This window comes from Sturnira hondurensis, unplaced genomic scaffold, assembly GCF_014824575.4.
Source record: "Sturnira hondurensis isolate 20B ecotype Veracruz unplaced genomic scaffold, ASM1482457v3 Scaffold0021143, whole genome shotgun sequence".
Taxonomy (NCBI): Eukaryota; Metazoa; Chordata; class Mammalia; order Chiroptera; family Phyllostomidae; genus Sturnira; species Sturnira hondurensis.
Window position 1 is genome coordinate 8,354,087 of NW_028093774.1, and position 24,585 is coordinate 8,378,671.

Consider the following 24,585-nt stretch of genomic DNA (forward strand, 5'->3'; position numbering starts at 1 on the left):
CATGCACACATATAGCCGCACATTAGTAATATGCTGTTAAACCATATGCTGTTATAATGATGACAGAAGAACTTGTAACATTTCAAGATAATGCATTAATAAATAAATAATCTGTTTTATAAAATTGAACAATTTACTTAGATAATATCCTGTAAGATGTATGAGAAATGGTCCAGGCTGGCGTAGCTCAGTGGATTGAGTGCAGGCTGCAAACCAAAGGGCCGCAGGTTTGATTCCTAGTCAGGGCACATGCCCTTCCTCTTTCTAAAAATAAATAAATAAAATCTTTAAAAAAAAAAGATGTATGAGAAATGCATGCATTTTGGAAAAAAAAGAAAAATAAGTTAGAAACTTTGTATTGCTGTCTAGAAGTATGTGACTTTTCTGAAAAGTATTAACTTTGATAAGTAAATAAATTATATGCAAAACAATAACCAAGTAAACATTAAGAAAATCATTGTTGAATCTGAGCATTTCTTTATAATATTCATGTTTTTAAAATGTTTTCATGATTCTTTCTAGTCCTAATTATTTTCTATAGAGGTGTGATTTACATACAGTAAAATTCATTCTTGTTGGCATACAGTTGTGAGTTTTGAGAAATGAATACAGTTAATGTGAAACTTTCTGAAAATTGATCTTTTATTCCGAGTACTTTCTGATATTATGGCCACTTAAGGAGTATAATTTTAAACTTTAAAGATTGGGCGATAGCTATTTAGAATTTAATCATTTTAGTAATTTCCAGGGTTTTCACTTTGACCTTGGTATTATTAGTGAGTAACAAACACATCCAGGCACTTCCTTTATCCTCTCCGATTGCAGTGCCTCAGTGTTGCCTTTATTGTTTCTGGCCTCCAGTATTGCATCAACCTGTACATTGGCTTTGCTGTCTCCCTAGTGAATTCCTTTTTTCAGTAATTCATTCCCACACTGCTGCTGGTGGTCTTTTTCAGGTACAGAATCAATTATCTTAATCCTCTGCCTAAAATCTTTCATTGGCTCTCCCTTGACTTTAGAATAAAATAGATACTTTCTCCAGTGTCACACAGTCTTCCGTGACTTGGTCCCTGCCTGGGTCTTGCTGTGCCTTCTTTCCCCTTCTTTTCCCTGCATTGCCTGCCTGTGCTAATTGCAGGTTCTTAGATAAGCTGTGAGCTGTCCTCGTCTTGGTGCTTTTCTGTATGTGTTTCCTTCTGATGAGCAGGGTCTTTTTCTGCCCCACTGTCCATCTGCACCTAACTCCCCCCAACCTACAGGCGTGGTAAGGTGCTCTGGGGTGCTCCCTTGGTCTCTGTCCCTCAGAGCTTTGTGAGAGTGCTTGTGCCCTGGGGCTTGTCACTTGCCTGTGAGCACCTCCCCTGGACCCTGTGCTGCTCGGGAGCACATCAGTCTTGCCAGTGCTTTGCACCATATCAGGTACACATCAACATTCAGAACGCTCATGCAGTAAGTAGACTATGTGGTGATATGATGAGTATGATAATTACATAAAACCTATGAAATAGGTAAGGAGAAGAAAAATGTATCCTCAGAGCAGGGGGCACCAGAGTCCCTAGAATGTCGGGAGCTGCCCTGGGGGCATTGCCTTAACAGCAAGTTCACAGAGGGATGTGAGTGTGGATGGTACCGTCAGCGGCTGAGGTCATGCAGGAAGGAAGCAGAGGAGAAAGATTTGTTGGTTTTGTTCCTAAGAGGGAAAGGGAGGGAGAAAAGGAGATGAGTCAGAAAAATGATGAGAGGCCAGGAGCTAGGTGAAGATAATGGCCTCGCCCCAAAGGGTGGAAGCTGGAGAGAGATTAAGAATGACCTATTTGGAATAGGGAGTGGGAGGGCTTTAGCTCTGTGGGCTTTAAGGACCTGGCAAGCCCCAGCTACTAACTTGGATACATGCACAAGAAGACTGGAAAGGAACGCTGGAAATGAGGGTAGCTAACATGGTGGCCTTACAATTGTCTTCCCCCCCTCCCCCCTCCCCCACCATGACTTTTCTGTTACAGGTCATTATAAAAGTTCTAAAAAGCAAAACATGTCTCCAGTATCCTGATGTGACCTTTCTCACACCAGTACTAGGAAATCAGAAGTTAATGTTGATTTCTTAAATACCGAAGATGCTAGGAAAGGAAGGTGAAACTAATTACTGAGGAAGAGGGAATTTGGGCCGATACTGAAACTCCCTTCTTTACCCAAAACAGGAACTTTCTGATTAACTTGCTAGGCTTTGTCAGCCCCCACCCCCTTTTAAATTGATGGGCTACTGTCTCAAAGAGAAAAAAAAAGTACTTGAAAATTGGACAAGGTTTTGTGTAGACAATATTTAAGTTTCAGAAGTTGATGGTGTTCTGTAGGTCCTAGATTTATAATAAACTATGCCTTCATTATTTGCAACAGCTTTATGTTCCTCTCCTTCTTATTGCATTCACAACCGAATCTCAGGTTACTTTTTATAATTGTTCTCCTTCTGAGATGAAAAGGAGTCAGAAAACCACTGACGAGATAACACTGTGCTGCTGCAGTGTCCTGTGACATAACGCTGTAAATGTTCCTTGATAGTAGTGAATAGGACTTAATGCCAGATCATTACGTTGTTGTTTTTCTTTTTGTGCTCTGATTTCATGCATACAGCTGTAGTCACAATCACAAAAGACATATATAAACCCAAGCCACTGCCAGCAAACAGTGGGAATACAGAGACGTGCAGGAAACATTTGTGTTTGCTTAATTAGTGCATTTTCCTTTTGGGTGAGAGTATCAAGTTAAAACTGGGTTGCTTGGTGAGCATGGGATTAGGAAAAAGGAAGTTGGTTGTGTATTCTGACAGATAAGATGCCCAGCCACAGGAGCACTGCACACCTTCTCCTGATAGGCTGTTCCTAGGGACCTGGTATTTGAAGCTACTGATTAGGTGGTCCCTGGGAATGCTAGAAACACATTGCCCAATTTGGCATTTTGGGTTTTAGTTCTCATTTTGTCCAGTTTGTCTTTTCTACCCATTCCTTAAATATTTTAGTTCTTTTGATTAAGAGAGTTTAAATCCCTCCACACCGCTTATAATGACTTTTATTTTGGAGGCTGTCGTGGACTTCACTTCATGTTCTGTTGTGTATTTTGGCCATGCCCACCTCCGAGGCGTCTTCCTCTCATTTCAGTGCACTGTCCCTTCGGTATCCCCTTCAGAGACCCTTGTGTCCGCCAGAAAGGCTGTAATCATTTTTTCCGTCCTTCTACCTTGATATATCTTTATTCTTCCCTCTGTCCTTTAATCCTTCTCTCTGACCTTTCCTGCCCTGGGTCCCACGCTTCATCACGTCGTGAAGGATCTGCCCCCTGAGGTACCATCCCTCCCATCCCCCCTTTTACCTGCCTTCCCTGTTTTTCCTTTTTTCATTGGTCTTTTCTCTCATCTGCCTTCTAAGGCAGAGAAACATTCCATAGGAGTGAGTTCTCTTCCATTTTCCCTCATTGATATCTCTACTCCTTGAACAGATTTATCTGTATTCATTGCTTTTAAGTTTGTGGTTTTGTTTTTTCAGCTACGTCCGTCCTTGCGCCCTGGCCTCTCTGCCTAGACTTGAGGATACAACTACAATTTAGGGACAGCCTCTGATGGAGGGGCTTCATAGGGCAAAGGTACTGGTTGGAAGACAGGGTGTGGGATGGAGAACGGGGATTTCCACGCCCCTTTGGGGGCACCCACCGTCTGTGTGCACACCAACCTGAAGCTCTCTGAACCATTGTTCAGGGGTTCTGTGGAGGGCTTATTATGTAGGCGTAATTCCTCAAATCATTGGCCATTGTTGATTGACTTACTCTCCGCTCCCCCCACCTCCCTTCCCTGCAGGGGAAAGGGCAGAGGATGGGGTTGAAAGTCTTAGGTTTTTTCTGGTAACCAGAGCCACTCCTTCCCTCTCCCACCAGCCCCCAACCCTGAAGCTCTCCGAGGGCTGGACTCCCAGCCACCTGTCATCTCATTAGCATACGGAAGGCGCAGTTCCGTGTCCTGGAGATTCCTAAGCTTTCAGGAGCTGTATGCGAGGACCGATAACAAAGATCAAATATGTGTATGTCTTGTTGTACCACAGTTTGACCTCACTGATAATCATTATTTTATCAGGCATTCTGTCTTTTCCTTGGACTGTATATACTGTTCATCTTCTGACCAATTCTCTGGCTCTTTTTCTTCTTGATCCCAACTCCTGATCATTATTAACACTCACCGTTTTGGGAGGTGGTCTCCTGAAGGGCTTTCTACTGCAAGTTTCAGCCATCGCCCCCCTCTTAATAACTCGGTGCATTTTAGGAGAAGAACAATATCTTTTTTCTCTACTTTTCTGAGTTCTCAATTGGGACTCCTGTAACAAAAGCCATTAACAAAGAAAGTATACAATTTATTTCATACAAGTTTTATGGGACACTGGAGCCTTCATAAGGAAATGACCCGAAGAAACAGTTAAACCTGAGCATTTTCGTATTTGTTTTGCTGAAGAGTGGAAACTTGTGGAGAAGGGTTGTGATAGGGCAAAGGGCGTGAGGTAAGTGTAGTCAGCCGGGATGCTGTTTGTTCAGACTCCTCTCTTCGAGTCCCTTGTCGTCAGCGATAAGGGTGCTCTTTTCCTCTGGGTGGAGGGGGGCGCCTCTCACAGGAAGGGTTTGTGGCCTGCTTCAGGGGAGGTCAGAGTCCTTCCTGCACACGCAGCTTCTCAGATTCCTTCAGCTTAAAGCACTCAGTATGCCAAGGTGCTGAATTTTGGGGTTAAGGTGTTCCAAACCCCATCAGCATTCTGTCTCTTCTCTGCAGAACTTCTGTTCCTTGCCTAGGTCGGCTTACATGGCAGCCCTTTTAGGGTGTCCTCCATCACTTCAGAATCCGTGTCGAAACCCCACAACTTCCCCTTTCGGGCTCCCCTTTCAACTTCCCCTTTCAACGAAGTCTGCGAGTTGTTGTTTCTGCTCACCCCAGACCCACTGAGCACAAGTCTAGTTCGCTGCAGCCGCCCGCCATCTTCCAGCATGAGTCTTCCCTGCTGCTGTCCACTCACCCATTGCTGCCCGAGTAGTTTTTCTAAAACCTCACTTTCCTCTTGTCCAGAACCGAGATTGCTTAGGGATTCAATTACAGCTAATTAACCTGGCATTCCAGGTTTTGAATCAGCAAGTTTCATGTGCTTATTTGATGTTATATTTTTACTGTTTTCCCCACATAAACCAGTAGGAGCTCCTTAGAACAGTCCTCTTATTATCCTTTACTTGCTTTCACCCTAGCTAGTCTAGCTCAGAATTCTCTAACTGTTGTCTCATCTTAATTTAAAATCCTGTACTTCTTAGCTGAAGACCGAGCACCTGTTCAGGTGTGAAATGAGTGAATGAGGGCCTGCATTCTCAATGAGTGTTTCTAACTATTTCTGCAGATTAATGATATTCCCTTCAATGTCTGCAGACTCCACGATCCTATTAAATTGCATTTCCCACAGCTTATTGCAAATTTAATAAGTGATTAATTTATTGAATAAAATCTGGTATATGAGTACCTTAGTCATATACTAAAAAAAAACTTACTTGAAATGGCCTCCAAAGCATTATTTTCTTTATTTCTACTTTAATTGTAAAAGTGCTTTTAAATTAAGCCTTTTCTTAGTTTTAACACAACCATTGGATCTAATCATGTATTTTTACTGATTGTTTTCCTCCATAAGAGTGGGAAGTTCCAAGGTAAATTTCTCACAATTTAAAGAAATGATCAGAGGTGATATGCATTATGAATTCATTATGTGTGGTAATAGAATTGCCTAGAAAGTTGAATGAGGAGCCATTTTTCAGGCATAGGTTTATGGCTAAGATTCTGGAAGAATCTACCAAGGATTGATGATAACTGTCTTTCAGTGGCAGATTTTCTAGGTCTACCTTAGGTCTGTGTATGTGTCTGTTTATTAAAAACCATGAAACTGGGTTAGTTAATAATAATAATACTAATACAAATAACAAAGCTATCTAAATTTGGGGAAAAGACAATTATCCTATTAGTCTAAATTGATTATTTAAAAGAATTACAGTAGTCATCTTTTCCCACATTGCAGATGACCATATTAATATACAAGGAGCTGAAGGAATCTAGTTATAGTGTAAGGAACCAAATATTTTCTATTCATTGATAGTACAAGATTTTTTTCTTTACTGTTAATACATGCTCTTGTAGGGAACCAATTAAATATTGAAATTTGTTTTGGGGGGAGGGTTTAAGATTTTATTTATTTATTTTTAGAGAGAAGGGCGGGAGAAAAAGAGGGAAAGAAACATCAGCGTGGAAGAGAAACATTGACTGGTTGCCTCTTACATGCCCCAACATCGCCCACAATAGAGGCATATGCCCTGACTGGGAATAGAACTGGTGACTCTTCAGTTCGCAGGCCAATGCTCAATCCACTGAGCCACACCAGCCTGAAATTTGTTTTTGACAAACTTAAAAAAAAATCCATTGACTTCTTGTACAGCGATTTCCTAACTAGAAAGTATGCATTATAGGATAACACAAATCAAGAAGTGAAGGATTTTGATTTTCAATGGGGATAATTCCTAATATTTTAATAAGAAAAAATTGGTTAAAACTGCCTGTGAAAGCATTAAAACAGTTCATGCCTATCTTTTCTAAATGAATAACCTTAGTAATGCATTAATGTAAAAAACATTATAAAAGGTTTGCATGAGAGGAGACAGTATAAGCTGACTAACAATAAGAGCTAGGCCTCAAGTAGTCCGAGAAAAGTTTAAAAATACTTGTTCTAGTCCAAGTTTACGAATATTTAAAACTCATATGATGTGGGCTTCAAAATAGATACCAGCTATAAACAACTGAGAAGGCTATACCGTTATGCACTAATTAAATAGCTCTAGCCTCCATTTTTTGTGTGTCAATACTCTTTGTTATTTTATGTATTTGTGAAGCATTTTCATCAGGCATTGTTTCTGTGGGAAGGGGTTAATCCTTTTCCTTAGGGCTGAGGGTGCGGTTTGGGTGCCATTCAGCTGTTATGGTCAGAAATCCAGAAATGCCCAAACTCTGCCCAGCCAATCTACTCTTATCCCTCAGGAGTCATGAGGAAACTGCACAGAACAGTGGCCGGTGGGACTCAGTGTCATGCTGACAAAAGCTGAGCCAACTCCCAGCGTACGAGTACTCATGGAGAACTTGGCTTACACTGAAGCCGCACAGGTGCACACAGTTTTGGCCCAAGCTCTAAGGGAGGACTTCTGCTTCCCCCCAACCCCATCTAATTATGATCTTGGGGCCAACATGTTGAAGTGTGGGAGTTAGAAGGTTAGAGAGGAGAGCAAACTACTGAGTGCACACAAAGTTCCCAAACAATCTCCGAATTTGCTTAGTGAACTATGATATGCAGTGAAGCAGTGGTAGAGAACAGCCATTCAGCCCTTGGGGTCAGCCCAGGACAGAAGTTTGAGGCAAAAGAACAGACCTGGTGTGGACCCACCTACTACTGACTTTGTGCAGTCAGAAGTTTGGACTCTGAATACCGAGGTTTCTCTTACCTTTGGGGAGGACTAGACAGAGAGAGGGACTGAGGGACCTGGCACAAGAAGAGGAGCTCCGACAGCCACAGTAAAATACCATTCACTGTTAGGTGAGAAGAAAGACAGTGGACAGTTCTCTCTCAGCGCAGTGCAGGCCCGTGTCTGGTGCAGCCTGGCCCCAGGCATGCAGGTAGTTCATACCATATGATCAGAATATCATTTTGGACTTCACTAGGTGTATGATGACTCAGACATAAAGAAGATTTCTGTGTTTGGCTAATGCTTCTTTCACCTCTGGTGTGAAATAAAATATATAAATATTTTATGTCTCGTTCTAATAAATATTAATATTGTTGCTGGGAAGTTTGAGCTTTTGATCTTAGGTTAACAGTTTAATTAAGAGAAATGCAATTTATTTTTAGACCTTAAAAGTTTCTGATTACAATGACAAATAATAGCATAGAAATGAAAACCATTTGGACACTTAGACTCACATGCTTGAATACATATTTATCGTTGCTTAGGATTTGATATAGTATCATATTAAACATTTCCTTTTATGTGTTTTTGTCTTTAACACAATGAAAAAATCTTTATAATTAATAAATATTCCCTCCATGCCTAAATATGATAGAGCTGCTTACTCTGTATAATACTAAATGCTACGATGGGGTATATACGTACCTTTTGCTCATTTTTGTTGTGACCTATAAGTTCTCTAAAATACAGTCTGTAAGCAGTCAGACACTTCATACCTACTAGAATGGTTACTACTACAAAGTGTAGTAGTGCCATGTCTTTAAGAGGATGTGGAGCACACGGACCTCTTGCATATTATTGGTGGGAATGCAAAATAGCGCAGCTACTTTAATAGTAAACTAGTATCTTATAAAAGTGGATATGGTTGTACCATATATGAAGCAATCTCATTCCTAGGTATTTACCCAAGAGAAGTGAAAACATGCCCACAAAAATACTCTGTTGTAACCCAAAACTGCACACAATATGAATCTGACCAGTGTAGTCCATCAGCTAGTGAATGGAAAAGCAAGGTGTGGCATATCAGTGCTATGGAACACTACTCTGTACTAAAAAGAAGTAAAGTAGTAGCCCTGGTTGGTGTAGCTCAGTGGATTGAGCGCGGGCCTGTGAACCACACAATCGTGGTTCGATTCCCAGTTAGGGCACATGCCTGGGTTGCAGGCCAGTTCCCAGCGGGGGACACATGAGAGGCAATCATACATTGATATTTCTCTCCCTTTCTCCTTCCCTTCTGAAGATAAATAAATAAAATCTTTAAAAAAAGAAATAAAGTAGTAACATGCACAAAAACGTGAATGAAATTCAAAAACATGAAATTCCAGAAAAGTTAAAACTGTGATGACTGGAATTGCCTGAGTCAGTGGTCTGGGAAGTAATTGGCTTCAAAAGGATGTCCTGGATTTTCAGGACGATGGCACTGTTTCAGGACGGTTGGCACTGAGACTTCACAACTGTACGTAGTAATCACCCAAAATTATCAAACTGTTCATTTGAGTGAATTTTGTTGTGTAAATGACACCTCAATAAAACTTAAAAATGATAGTGGTGGATTTCTGGTACTCAAATGTCTTTAGTTAATTTTCACTTTGAGCAAAATATTGACCCATGAACTGTTTGGTTTTTTTTTCTCATCACTTCAAAAGCAAAATAATAAAAAAATAAAATTAGGGTTAAATGGTGAATAATATTATTTTTGTTTCAATGTCAGTGAAATTATAATGATTTTCTAAAAAATCAAAGTTACTGCTTTCCGTACCTTCAGAGCAGAAATGCGTGAACCAGAGGAATGGTCTGAAGATCCCAGCTAGTAGCTCTGAGGACTGTTGTTGGGGTCACGGTCTCTGTCCTGCCCTATTGCAGTTCCAGTTGCTAGGTCCCCCAGGGAAATGAAGACAGAGGACAGAATGAAGTAAAGGAGCTCCTCATGACAAGCTTGATCTTTGGCACCTTACCCCAAACTGAAACCATGCCTTTGATGAACTGAGCTGGACCACATGGCCCTGCTTAAGATTTATTGGTCACTTTGCCCTAAGCAGATTGATTCTCTCTTAGCTTGTTCACTGGAGTCTCACCATTGTTACATAGAGAAGGACAGGAACAATAAAGTCTAGAAATAATCTAGGCAGAAAAGAAAGTGTTTTTATAAGCCTAGGGTTGCTCTTTGCAAGCTCAGCATTGGGTTTTCTTTTTAGGTCCTGGGGCTTGGGGTATCAGGAAGGGAAGACCCTCTCCCAAGCTCTGCCTTACCTCCCCAGCCAGCTGGGAACAGACTCGACAGAAAGGCAACACACAGAGTAGATAAACTCTCAGCAGCCAAGCCAAAGCGACGAGAGTCCAAAGAGAACATACCTTGAAGAAAACAGAGCTAACGTCTCATTACCTGGAGACCTTCACCACCACCTCCTTCCCCCAAGCACAGAAGGCGCCAGCTCCTTTCATCTTGAACCTTATTGGGTCTTTTTCCTGGAGGCTAGGAGTTTGAGGAAGCCTTGAGTTACCCTTGCAGGCAAAGTGTTACTTTATGTCAGAAACAGAATATTCGACGTGTAGTAGATGATGAATAAAACAGCCCTTCACAGATGGTCTGAAAGATCTGTGAATGACCAGAGTTCCCTAGGTGGTACACTTTGTGGAACAAAGTGGAATTAATCTGATCTCTCTTAATTTCCTTTGAAAGCAGTTCTGTGTCTAGCAAAGAAAGGCTGAGTTGGTTGCAGATCAAAAGCTGGCTTCTTATCTTCCCAGGCCAGCTGCAAATACAGACATGGGGGATATTAATACAGGGTATGGACAGTAAGTAAAAGATGACTCCTAACTGTGAGAATCAGCAGTAACAGTTTTTAACATTTTCAGCATATGGCTCTTTAATTATGTCTTCAACTTAAAAAATTTTGCATAATAAAATAACAATTCAGTTAGAAGAGAGTCAAATCATTCTTTCAAAAGTGGTGGTTTCTGTGAGCTTGGCTTTTAGCTCAATCTGCGTGGCATGCTACAGGAGGACATGTGTGTACATGTATGGCAGATACCATTGTTGCCATATTCATTTTAGATCTGTACTGATGTCCGTGCAACTTGAAGCAGAGCCGTGCACACTGATTTGTTCCCACTGTAAAGTTACGCATCGTGGTCACACTCTTCGAAACAGAAGGTGGATGGTGGTTCCCAGGGTTGGGGTGTTCAACGGACATAGAGTTTGTTTTGCAAAATGAACAATTTGTGGAGTTCTATTGCAGACAGTTGACATGTAATTAAACACTACTGTATTGTACATTTAAAAATGGTTACGGTGGTAAATTTTGTGTTATGTTTTCACCACAGTTTAAAAAAATGTTTGCAGTGAAATTTGGAAAGACACTGAAATTATTTATCTCCCTGAAGCTTTTAATTCTAAAAGTTCTTAGATGGGTCTAATTTTCTTGAGATTCTAATCCCAAAGCATTAATTTATTTATAGATATTTATAACAATACTTACTGGCACACAGCAAGCACTGTCTAAATTTAACTTATTTATCTTGACTGCAGCTCTGTGAGGTAGGTATTGTTTTATTTTCTGCCATTTTACTATAGACACTTTCAAGTATATAGATAATTTGAAAGACTTGTGTGTTGAACATCTTACACTATCTGGGTTCTCTAACATCTTCTTGTCGGGCTTTATCACATATCTACCCTTATCTATATTCAGACATTGTCCTCTTTTTTATGAATTTCAAATGAAATTGCAGACCCTAATAGGCTTTGAGGGTAGGTATTTTAATTATCCCCATCTAATACTAGAGGGACCTGAAACATAAGAAGTTGAGTACTTTGTTCAAGGTCATACAGCCTTTAAGTGGTGAAGGTAGGATTTGGCCCAGCCTGCCCTCCGCACATCTGCAGATGCTGGCCCACATGGTCCTAATAGGTGTCACCATAAAAAATGGTTCTGTGGTCCAACACATTTGCCAGATGTAGAATCTCAGTCTTGAAGATTCACATGTATATTTTCATGGCACAGAATCTGTGATGCTTAGGAGTAAAGGGACCTGTTTAACTTTGTTTAAGCAGTGATTTTCAAGTTTATTTCACATGAAGGAACCTTTGCCCCAAACCTAACATGGCTTAACCACCAAAGTCAAAACAGAAAACATTGCCCTTGTCTTAGAAGCCCCCGTGGGACTCCCTCCTATTGCCGATCCCCTTAATTATTGCTTTTTTTTCCTCTTTGTTTTTTAGCAAATTTAACAGGACATGCAGAGAAGGTGGGGATTGAAAACTTTGAGCTCCTGAAGGTCCTAGGAACTGGAGGTAAGTCTTGAGTTAATTCTTTTTGGGGAAAAAAGTACTTGTTATTCTGATGAGAAAGGATTGATATTACAAGCACAGAAATCAGCTTAAATTTAAAAAATCATAAGGAATCCAGCAGGAGAGCTGTCAAAACACATGAACAAATGATTTGTAGAAATATAAAAGGCAGAGTTGGAAAGAATTGGCAAGGATTTAGAAAAATCTATTTCTTTTACCTTGCTGTTGGGAATGTAAATTAGTTCAGTGTTTACATAGGAGGCAATGTTTAAAAAAAACACTAACATTTATAGAGGGTTTGTTACTTGCCAAGTGCTCCGTTAAGTACTTTATACTGATTGACTCATTCAGTTCTCACCTCGCTCACTTTATTGATCATTGTTTTGAACATCGAAAGCTCGGAACCCTTCAGAAACCTAACCATACGAGGTGGGTGAGTGGAACCTGGACCTCTGGGCTCCGTAATCCATACAAGGGGATTGAAATGATCTGCACTTACTAACACTTTTGAAAGCTCTCCATAATGTAACGTTACCAAAAAAAAAAAAAGCTACAGAAGGAATGTACGATATACCATTTCCATAATATAAAGAAGTTCTGTGAATCAGTATCTGCATGTGTATATGTATGTAGACAAAAATCTCTGCGATACACAGCAGATTGATAGCAGTGACAGTCCTTGGGTGGTGGGATTTTTGATGATCTGATTTTCTGCTTTAAACTTTTATGTTTTCTGAACTTTTGCCGCTGCTCTTCTTGCTGCTTGAGAGTCGGGGCCTAATGGATGTCCGAGACTCTGGCATTCAGAGAGCCCCACATTTGGCTTAATGCTCTGCTCTTGCTGTTCTGAAATTTGAAATAATTCATGGGCAAGGCACCCCATGTTTTCATTTAACACCGGGCCCCCCATAATGTAGCTGGTCAGGAGTGCACCGAGTCTCCCTGCCCTGCCCCTGTGGTGTGCTGCGCTGCAGCTACCTGCTGTGAGAACTTGCACTTCACTTTCCTCCCTTCCAGCGGAGGGAAACACAGGGCTTCCCCTCTCTTTTCCCATTGGGCCTGTTGTCTGTTTCCCTGGAAGGGAAGAGAGAATCCCAGAGGACAGACTGTTTTTCTTCCCCCCTAAAGTTTAGCTTCACACTCTCGGGGCCAGTATACCTCCCTGAGCAGATGGACGGCTCCTGCCCACCCGAAGCTTCTGCCCATTTCTTCCGAAGTGCCAAGCCTTATAGCCAGAGAAATGTCCATTCCTAAGGGCTTCTCTAGTCAACCCCACACACTGCCCTAGCATTCTCATGAATCTGCACGTGTTTAAGTGTGCAGCTGTAATTTGTCTTTAGGTCATTTGTTACTGAGCTCTGATGCCTGGGGCCTGCCACAGAAGAGCTTTATCATTTCCCTGTGTAGTTTAGCATATTGTGTAGGGCCAACCTTTGCAGCCACCGTGAGTGACCCTATGGTTTATTCTCATCAGCTAAGTGTTTATTGTCAGCAAGAGTATGTATAGCGCAATTGTCAACTTGGGGATTTTACTGTGCATTCTCACTTTCAGATCATTTGTAAGGATGTTATTTTTTTAAATTGCTCACCTGCCCTGTCACTGAGAAATCATGCTTTCAAAACAGCAGAATAGCCCTGGCTGATGTAGCTCAGTGGACTGAGTGCGGGCCTGCGAACCGAAGTATCACGGTTCGATTCCCAGTCAGGGCACGTGCCTGGGTTGCAGGCCAGTTCCCAGTGGGGCACGTATAAGAAACAACCATACATTGATGTTTCTCTCCCTCTCTCCTTCCCTTCCCCTCTAAAGATAAATAAAATATTTAAAAAACCACAGCAGAATAATTCTGTTATCACTACCTTTGTTTCTTATTTCAAAGGCAGTAATCTGCTTAACGGGGAAAGAGGCCCACAGTCCTGTGGTGACTCAGTTCCCTTAGAAATAGTGTCTGGGACAAAAACTAAGGCAGCGGGGGGTGGGGGGGAAGGTGAAGGAGGTGGGGAGCACTGGGGGTGGTGGGCTGGGATGGAAGTATAAGACAGAAAACCGTACTTGAACAATAATTAAGTAAATTAAGAAAAAAAAAGAAATAGTGTCTGTGCCATCTTGGCAAAAGCTTTTTGAGGTCAATTCATATTAAAGTCACGGAATCTGTTTTATCTGAATGTTTTATATTTTAATAGCTTTATTGCAGTAAATCCATGCACTTTATAGTTGGCCCATGTACAGTGTGCTGCCGTGGTTTCAGCGTGTTCACAGGGTTTTGCAGCCGTCGCCGCCGTCAGTTTTGGATGTTTTCTTGACCTCAAAAGGAAACCCTTCAGCGATTCCATTTTCAGACGCATGAAAGCTGAGTGTGTTTTCCACCAGTAGGTCCTCACTTGGGGATAAAAAAGTGATATTAGGAGAGTTTCTGAGATGCAAAAAGGGTTGGCGAGCAAAGAAAATCTAAACAGTATTGTCTGTGTAAAACCATGGACGTAATGTTGAAATTGTGGGTTTAAAAAAGCAAACTAAAGTATTAGACAAAAGTAGCGTATAATTTCGGGTATGATGGGAATGAGTGTTCTGCGGTCGTGTTCCTTGAGCTTTATTAGGCACCTGGGTCTTGAATGGGTAAATTACCACGCTGATTGACAAAAAAAAGAAAAACATGAATAGTCCTGTAACTCCCAAGGAAATTGGTCAGTAAGTCAGTCTTCCTGCTGGGAAAACACTTAGTACAGTGTTAGGAGTGAGTCTGCCTGACGTGAAAGGCGTAGGTAATTTTAATTACAGACTCAAGCAACAGAAAAAGTTGAATTATTTTCTCCAATTTGTTGTATGAGGCTAGTAGTATAACCTTGATTTCAAAAGTAGACCGAGAGCCCTGGCTAGTGTAGCTCAGTGGATTGAGCAAGGGCCTATGAGCCACACGATCAAGGTTCGATTCCCACTCAGGGCACATGCCTGGGTTGCAGGCCAGTTCCCAGCAAGGGACCCACGAGAGGCAACCATACATTGATATTCTCTCCCTTTCTCTTTCCCTTCCCCTATTTATTTACTAAAGGTAAATAAATAAAATCTTTAAAAAAGTAGACCAAGAGAGTGGGAGGAAGGAAAATTATAGGCCCATTTCACACGTGAAAATTTTAATATCAGATCTATAAAATTAAACTGTCTGTATTTTCTTTCAACACATTTAATACTTTACCTCATTATCTACCTCAACTTTTTGAAAGGTTTGATTGCAGATCTTAAAGACGGTTCTGCAAAAGTGAGGAAGGAGTTTACCAGCAACATTTTATTTTTGCATTTCCACTTTATGCCGCTTTGCTGTTCTGTAATTGGTCTGTGGTGGCCGTGGGCACTGCCTTTCCCCTCGGTCAGCTCGCAGGTACCTGCTTGATGACAGAGGGAGAACCAGGCAGCGTTGCTGCAGGTATACCTATATTTAAAACCACAGTTTTGATGACTAAATGGAGTAGGTGGAAACTTTTATTATAAGCATGATAAAGTCTCAATTTTTATTCAGAAATTTTACCAGTAATTTTTCAGTTTCACTTCCTTTTTAAGGTAATTTTCTCCCAGCACTGTGAACAATAGGAAAGTCTCATCAGATGTCTTTATGTGTCATGTCAGGTTTTCTGTGGAAGTGAAGCTGAAAACACTTCTAAAGTTGTATCTTTTGCACGGGAAAAAAAAAAGCTGTTCATCCAATATCGTGAAAACCTTGTGGAATATTGGACTAGGGGAGATTTACTTTTTGATGTGATACTTAAGTGCATGTAATATTCATGGAAAAATCTGTTGCTCAGAGCATTGACTTATTTCTGTTTTCAGCTATCTGGTGTCTTTTGGTATATCTCTAATTGTTTGATTGGTTTCCTCAGCAGGAGACTTGGAAATAATTTTCGATTCTTCTTTATTTTGGCCTTTTTATTTTGTTGCTTACAGAGCTATAATTCTTCCTTCAGAATGACCTCTGCAATAGCCTTTTGCTTTCTGTTGCTAGTTCCGTAATGCCTGTTGCCTTAAACATGCATTGTTTTTAGTGTTTTCTTAACTGGTCTGCCTTTCTGCTAGTTTTCTCTTTTTTATGTATTTTAGACGTACTGTTATAAAATAATGTACATCCTCATTAAAGCCTAACATTATCGCTGTCTTCTCTTTTCAGAACTTTTTTTCCAGTTAATTATTCAGGTCCAAATTCCTGCCTTGCTTTTAGGCTCAGCTGTGCGTTGTCTGTCTTGTCTCCAGCTACCCTGATACTCCACCTACTTTCTAGTCCAGTTACTCTTTCTTTGCTTCCCCTGCAGTTATGTGCACTTTCCCCTTCTCTGACGCCCTGCCTTGTCTGTTCCCTCGTCTTTGTTCATGCTCCTCCTCTTCTCTGCCTGTCCAAATCCTGCCCACATTGCTTCATTCTCTGAACTGTGGCACCGAGATGCCTTTGTAGAGAATGCAGCACTGAGTGGTTCTTGGAATTCTCCTTTGCATCTGCTGCTTTTCTTCCAGGGGTGTCCAACCTGCAGCCCAGGATGGCTATGAAGGCGGCCCAATAGAAAGTTGTAAAGTTACTTAAAACCTTTTTTTTGCTCTTCATTTTTCATTAGTGTTTGTGTATTTAATGCATGGCCCGAGACAACTCTTCTTCTTCCAGTGTGGCCCAGAGACGCCAAAAGGTCAGACACCCCTGTTAGTCATCCCTGTATGTTTTTCAGCTCTGTTGCTCTACCCCTTCCTTGTATCTGTATCGGTATCGGTATGGATGCGAAGAATAATAGGCTCTCAGGTGTATGAGTCATACTCTTGTCTCTAGCCTTGTTCTTGAGATTGATAATCCCAAGACCAGGAAATACCTTTGTTTCACCTTTTAGAATTATTTTCTTTTGTGATGAAATTTTGGATTATGGTTGGGAATAATGAATCTGTTTTCATTTCAACTGCCTTCCTTTTGACCATTTTGCTTCCTTTGAGACATCTGTCCAAGAATAGAAGAATTCTTTACACATCCTCATTGTGTGCATTATTATTTCTAAAAATATTTTTTAAATTTATTTATCTTTAGAGGGAAAGGGAAGGACAGAGGGAGAGAAACATCAATGTATGGTTGCCTCTCTTTCGTCCCGTGCTGGGAACTGGCCTGCAACCCAGGCATGTGCCCTGACTGGGAATTGAACCGCGATCCTTTGGTTCTCAGGCCCGTGCTCAATCCACTGAGATACACCAGCCAGGGCTGCATTATTATTAATTCTGACACTTAATGAAGTGGAGCATGGACATCTCAGCTAAAAGAATTTAGTATTCTCTTTGAATTTTCTTTATTCATCTTACATGATCTCTACTTTGGAGATCCTTTGTCATTGTGACAAAAAGATAAAATTTGCCATGTAACTGTGAAGGGGCAGTGGAGCCGATTTCCCCTTCTGACTGTGGTGCCCTCACAGTCCTGAAGTACTCGGGTGTGGAGGACGACTCAGAAGTCTCAGGTTGAAATCTTGACAGCATTGTCACCTACTTGCTTTCCTTGCAGAAATCAAATGACCCTTGCTAGCCCAAGTCTCTGGCCTAAGTTAATAATACCTATCTCACAGTATTGTTATAAGATCAATGAAATAATGGACATGAACTGTCAATTGCTGGATAGCCATCAATTGTGGTTATTTATTGTTTGGTGAACTCTACCATAAAGTTGTACTTTTAAGTTAGAAAAATAAAAATTATTTAGGATTTATTCATAAGGATACATTATTAGTTATTTTATATAGTCATTCACTTTGTTAGCATATCTTGGAATAATTTCAACTAAAGTTATATTTCTAATAATAAAAATCTAAAAATGAAAAAATATTTTACAAATGACATGTTGAAATTTTGTTATCATTTTTAAGATGTTGCTTTGTGAATTACCTTAAAAATAACATGTCAAATGAAAACGTATTTCTTATTAGTCTTCTCTTAACTATTCAAACATTTTAGGTGCCTAACAACCTTTTTGTATTTTAGGTTAACAGTCTTATACTAAAATATACATAAAATGAGTAACAAAATATTTAGATTGTCTAACACATAGTAAATGAGATGTAAACTTTAGCTATTTATATAGCTAAAAGGGAAAGAAGCCCAGATTCTAAAAGAGCTAATATAACCCATCACCAAGGTCTAAGATTAGCTTAACGCGTAAGTGAATGTCATCCCCTAACAAATATTTTACTAGCCTAACATATGGCCAGCAGTAGGGAAATACGGCCACCAGAAGATCTGCCAAGTTCCAGGCTGTTCTCTCCCAGTCCATTCTCAACAGGACAGCCAATGTCATCTTTCCTAAGTGATCTTTGTAATAATGACTCTTCTAAAGTGCTTGTCACTTCTCTTGAAACCTTTCAGTCCATTCCTGTTGCTCTTGGAATTTGTTCTTTCACATGTATGAAGTGCTGGGGATAGAGTAGTGAGCATTTTAAATGTATATATTACTACAGACTTGCAAGTTGAATTGTACAGCATGAACCTGGTATTTGTCTAATGCAGAATTATTTACAGACTCATGGAACCTTGGAGTGCGTGCCGGCAGCGCACAGGCACTCGGAGCGCCTGGCCTCCCTACTGGCTGATGGGCAACAGGCACTTGCCTGCCTCGGTCCCTGGTGCCCTAGTAGGAATGTCACTTTTTCCTTATCACGTGGGTTTTTCTTTTCATCTGACCAACAGCAGATCTTGCAAGTTGCCCTGTGGAAATACTTACGTGTCGAGTAGAGACCCTCTGTGGGCTGCTCACACAGCCTGAACTGTCATCCTCAGATGTGGGCTCTGATGGTTCTTTACACATGGGTCCCAGGCTCTATGAAAATCGTCTCTGACAGGAAGGCCTTTAAAATTTTTCTTTGTTCTTTGCTGAAGACTTTTCAGAAACACATTTTATTTATTAAGACGGAATTCTAATTCCCCTGGGTAATTTGCCACAAGAGGGTGCTAGAAATTGTATTAGGCACCTTAATGACACAGCTACTTTTTGGTGATAAGAGAAGGAAAAATAACTTTGGTTGTCATGTAAAAGACTGTTTTAGAAGGTATGATGACTTAGTCATCATTTGTCATTTTATTCTCTTAGGTGTTTGGAAAGTATCCCTATTAAAAATAGTACTTTTAAAAGCATGTATTCATTAAATTGTCAAAATTGTCAATCAGAAAAGTTTATAATTTCACATCTGTGTACCCACTGTACCCTATGCCTCAGTGTAAGTCTACGGTGTGTGTGGGAATCAGAGAGGTTAAATGTTTGTGATGTTTTATGCTACAATCAAAAGACAATTCCATGTGATGGTGGTGGTTGACACTGTCTCCCTACAGTACATGCAGTGGAGTTGGTTACTGAATTGTTTGCTAGAAGCAGAGCCTGGGGCGGGGATTTGGGCCCATGTGATTTCTTGCAGGAATGCTTTCTAGAGAGAGGCAGGGAAGCAGCAAGGAGGGGAAGAGCCTAAGCGGCATGTGGTTTAAGCTGGGGTCTAGATTCAGCCTGAACCCGTAGGAAAGGGTTTGGGAGCCAGAGTGAGGAGGCAAGCCTTTTGTACCCATGGTAGTTGTTGACTGCAGGCTGCTCGGGAAGGGTGGGGAAGGGGACGGTGGAATGGAACCTCTCCGGTGAGGCTGTGACTCCTGTGCTACCTTAGGCCTTACTCCAGAGAAGAGGACAGCTGTGGGCTGTTAGCAGCAGGTGCACGGGTGCACCAGCCTGTAAAGGTGAGACTTGGCAGGGCACCATTTGCAGATGGTCATTAACTCTGGCCAGTAAGACATAACTGTTTAGCTAGACAGCTTGTTCGTTGAGGTGTAAACAGAATGATTTATGAATGTGCTTCTCAGCCGTTCTTGTGACCTTGTTTTCTTGTATTTTTCTTTTAACAAGGACCTCTGGTGATCACACCAGGGGAGTCATCTCCAAGTCTGGACCTCACAGGATACGGTTTCCTTTGCAGCTTTTTCTTCTCTCTTGTTGGACTCAGCTCTTTAGTTTTCAGATCATTTGGGACCAGGGTTAAGAAATTGCCTGTGCTTTCATGGGTTATTTGAATGGAGATAGTCAGGAACTAGCCACAGCTACATGTGTAAATGCATGCGATTTTGAGCTGGGTTAATGGATGTGGTTTTTTAAAAATATATTTTATTGATTATGTCATTACAGTTGTCCTATTCCCCCCCTTCATTCCCCTCCACCCTGCACACCCCTCCCCCACCATTCCCCCCCTTTAGTTTATGTCCATGTGTCACAAGTTCTTTCGATTCTACATTTCCCCTACTATTCTTGCCCTCCCCCCTATCTATTTTCTACCTACCATCTATGCTACTTATTCTCTGTACCTTCTCCCCCCTTCTCCTCCTCCCACTCCCCTGTTGCTAACCCTCCATGTAATCTCCATTTCTGTGGTTTTGCTCCTGACCTAGCTGTCCTCTTGGTTTGCTTTTGTTTTAGGTGTGGTTGTTAATAACTGTGAGTTTGCTGTCCTTTCACTGTTCATGTTTTTATCTTCTTTTTCTTAGATAAGTCCCTTTAACAATTCATACAATGAGGGGCTTGATGATAATGAACTCCTTGAACTTGACCTTATCTGAGAAGCACTTTATCTGCCCTTCCATTCTAAATGAAAGCTTTGCTGGATAGAGCAATCTTGGTTGTAGGTCTTTGGATTTCATGACTTGGAATACTTCTTTCCAGCCCATTCTTCCTGTAAGGTCTCTTTTGAGGAATCCGCTGACAGTCTGATGGATACTCCTTTGTAGGTGACTGTCCCCTTATCTCTTGCTGCTTCTAGGATTCTCTCCTTCATTTTAATCTTGGCTAATGTAATTATGATGTGCCTTGGTGTGTTCCTTCTTGGGTCCAACTTCTTTGGGACTCTCTGAGCTTCCTGGACTTCCTGGAAATCTATTTCCTTTGCCAGATTGGGGAAGTTCTCCTTCATTATTTGTTCAAATAAGTTTTCCACTTGTGGCTTTTCCTCTTCCCCTTCTGGTACCCCTATAATTCAGATGTTGGAATGTTTAAAGATTTCCTGGAGGTTCCTAAGCCTCTCCTCAATTTTTTGAATTCTTGTTTCTTCATTCTTTTCTGTTTGGTCATTTTTTTCTTCCTTCTGGTCCACTCTCTTGATTTGAGTTCCAGCTTCCTTTCCATCACTATTGGTTTCCTGTGCATTTCCCTTCATTTCAATTAGTTTAGCCTTCATTTGTTCCTCTAATTTGTGACTATAATCAGCCAGTTCTGTGAGCATCCTGATCACCACTGTTTTGGGACTGTGCATCTGATAGGTTAGCTATCTTTTGGTTCCTTAAAAGTATTAGCTCTGGGGCTTTGAGTTGTTCTTGAGCCATAATGTTTTGGTCTGTTTGCGCCTGTTACATATGAGGGGTGGAGCTTTAGGTGTTCACCAGGGTGGGGCAACCCATGTCACTGGGTTGTGACGCTGTGTATATGGGGGCGGGGTCAGAGAGGGGCAATGGCATTCATTTGTTCTGCTCTCTCTCGGATTTCAGTCCCGTCTGCTGCTTCCCCAAAGCAAACCAGGCCCCCCTGGTGCCGGCTCCCAGGTATGTGGGCCTGTGCACCCTCCAAGACCCTGTGGGTCTCTCCAACAAACTATCTGTGAGTCTGGGAGCTTCTCCTGGCACCTCCACCCCAAAATTTTTTTTAGTTGGTGCTTTTAGGCTTTAATTCCTGTCGCTGGGGCCCTGGGTTGTGCGGTCTGTCTCACTGCTCGCTCCTTCGCCTGGTTTATCTGCGCACAAATGCGTGACTGTGGTCAGCCAGCCACCCTGCGCCCTCACTGGGTCTGCTGGTTGCCACCCCACACCTGGGATCTGCCAACCGCCTCCTAGGCGTCTGGGTCTGCCTGGGGAACTTTCCTGCCTGACCCACTCCGCTGCTGACTCTGCCCCTCTTACTGGTCTGGCCAAACGGCTCGTTGTTGTTGGACTTCCGTACAGTTCAATTTTCTGTGTTTTGGTTGCGTTTTTGTTACTAAAACTTTGTTGTTCATAAACTGGGTTGTGTGAGGAAGTACAGTGTTTCCACCTATGCCTCCATCTTGGCCGGAAGAGTGGATATGGTTTTAAGTTTCTCTGAAACTTAAAAAATGCTCATCTAGAAGATTATTATGCAATCAGTCTTTAATTATTCACTCTAATGCAGTGTGCATAGATGGAATCTACAAACAGTTAATCCTATGACAGTTTTTTTTTCCAACCTTCTTACATGTTAAATCCTTTTATGGAAGCTGTCACCATTCATCAGAGAATGTACCGATCTGTGGTCCTGACCCAGCTGCACGGCCGCCTGTGATTGTGCAAGTAGGTGGCAGCTGAGTCAGACAGCTCTTGGTCAGTTAAAAGTTGGGTTCAGTCTAGAATGCTGACACCTCCATGTCTTTTCTGGATCTTCACTATTATGTGTCTTCTAGAGAGGATATGTTTAGGTCTTAAGCAAATGGCCTACTTCAGTCTCTTTTACAAAAATAAAAAATGACTGTCGGTTATTACGTCTCTTGTTTACTTTTAGCATCTTTTTATTTAATCAAGCATGTTTTGGGTTCGTATCTTTTCTTTATGTGTTAGAAGATTAATCTGTTTTAATCAGTCTACCTTTATTAATCTTAGAAATTTTGATTTTATTATTTCACAAATCCTGGCAAAAGGTGGCAACACAAATTAAGTATATTAAATGGCTCAAATTCTTTTTTTTGTTTTAAAATTATGTTGAAATACTTAGCTTAATGGGTTTTTTTTTAATATTTGGAATTCAGTTTGTAATTAAAATATATGTTGTGTAAAGGAATTTAGGAATTAGTGCTTCTGTTTGATAAATATGTAGAGTCAAGTACATTATGTTTTAAATCTGTTCTGAAATTTACCCATTTTCAAAGTGGTTTAAGGGCATTTTCAAAGATAGAAAAAAAACCCTAAAAAAAAAAAGAAGACAACAAAAGCCAAAAGAACGAAAGTGAAGTAGATGTTGTTAGACCCCTGGAATGAAGTTGTCATTAAAACTGAGTCTTTTTTTTTTAAAGATTTAATTTATTTATCTTTAGAGGGGAAGGGAAGGAGAGAAGGAGAGAAACATCAGTGTATGGTTGCCTCCCATGAGTCCCCTGCTGGGAACTGGCCCGCAACCCAGGCATGTGCCCTGACTGGGAATCGAACTGCAATCGTGTGGTTCACAGGCCCACGCTCAATCCACTGAACTACACCAGCCAGGGGTAATTGAATCTTAAATTTAACTCTGAGGTTAAAAAGAGGTGGGAATAAGGAGAAAATTCTTTGACCTACATAATTTTTTCTAAAGCAAAAGCATATAAATTCATGTAGTAGAGTGGCTTTCATGCTTTCTTGACTATTCCCTGTAGGCTGAAATAGGCACATTTTTATATTGCAACTTAGTATGTGTATTTATGTATGTGTGTAGACATACAGACACAAACTTTTTTCTGGTAACATTTACATAGTGTTTATTATCTGCCAGGCTTTACTGTAGATGCTCGTATTAATTTATTTAATCCCCAAAACATATGACGTAGGAACTATTATTATCCCCAGTGAAGCAGTTGAGGGAGTTACATTAGTTAACTGTTTTGCCCAAGGTCACACTCTTTCTAAATAGCATATCTAGGACTCAAACCCAGGCAGTCAGCTCCAGTCTATTTTTAACTGTGATTCTATGCTGCTCTCCATGTACACATACACATGTACACACAGATGTGCATATGTGTAAAGAGGCAGAAGTGTCACGAAACACTTTCAGTATATTCGGTTCTATTTTAGTTTTGTAAAATGTTGGTTATACCCACTAAATGCCATCATCTACCAATGGGTCACAGCTCACAGTTTGAAAAATCTGGTCTACAGAGACTTTAACAGGCACCGAAATTATCAAATGGCTCCTATATTGTAGGCATTAAATAATATGGGAATAGCATTTTTAACATCAGATCCAGAGATAGTCTTGAAAAAAACAGATTTTATTTTATGTAGTCTCTTCAGAAAGTGACCCATAGATTAAATTTACTGAAGGCTCTTTCTGAATAAAGTCTTTCTTAGCCAGTACTGTGGTCCAGGGGAGATGCTTCCTGTTGGTGAGTCTTAACACAGAGTGCATTGTAGAGAATCACTGGGGTGGATGGTGACATTTCTGAGGTCTGATTAATCTGATGTTTTGGATGAGTCTTTTTTAAAAAATATATTTTATTGGTTATGCTATTACAGTTGTCCCATTTTTTCCCCTTTATTCCCCTCTGCCCTGCATGCCCCTCCCACCCACATTCTCCCTCTTAGTTCGTGTCCATGGGTTGGACATATAAGTTCTTTGGCTTCCCCACTTCCCATACTATTCTTAACCTCCCTCGGTTTGTTTTGAACCCCTGTTTATTTATGCTTCTTATTCTCTGTACCTTTTCCTCCATTCTCCCCCCTCCCCACTGATAACCCTCTATGTGATTTCCATTTCTGTGATTCTTTTCCTGTTCTAATTGTTTGCTTAGTTTATTTTTTTGTTTTTTTAGGTTCAGTTGTTGATAGTTTTGAATTCGTTGTCATTTTACTGTTCATATTTTTGATCATCACTTTTTTCTTAGATATGTCCCTTTAACATTTCCTATAATAAGGCATTGGTGATGATGAAATCCTTTAACTTGACTGCATCTGGGAAGCACTTCATCTGCCCTTCCATTCTAAATGAAAGCTTTGCTGGATGGAATCATCTCAG

General features: G+C 40.9%; 1 protein-coding gene across 2 annotated transcripts in view; it reads left to right on the plus strand.

The window, feature by feature from the left end:
• The window catches only part of RPS6KA5 (ribosomal protein S6 kinase A5), a 134,623-nt gene that overhangs the window by 22,757 nt on the left and 87,281 nt on the right, over nt 1-24,585 (plus strand). The window contains exon 2 of one of the 2 annotated variants that reach the window (XM_037031087.1): nt 11,786-11,857. The exons of the other annotated variant lie outside the window; for it this stretch is intronic. Within the exon in view, the coding sequence (XP_036886982.1) occupies nt 11,786-11,857 (72 nt within the window). The remainder of the gene's footprint in view (nt 1-11,785; nt 11,858-24,585) is intronic. 2 annotated transcript variants of the gene reach the window in all.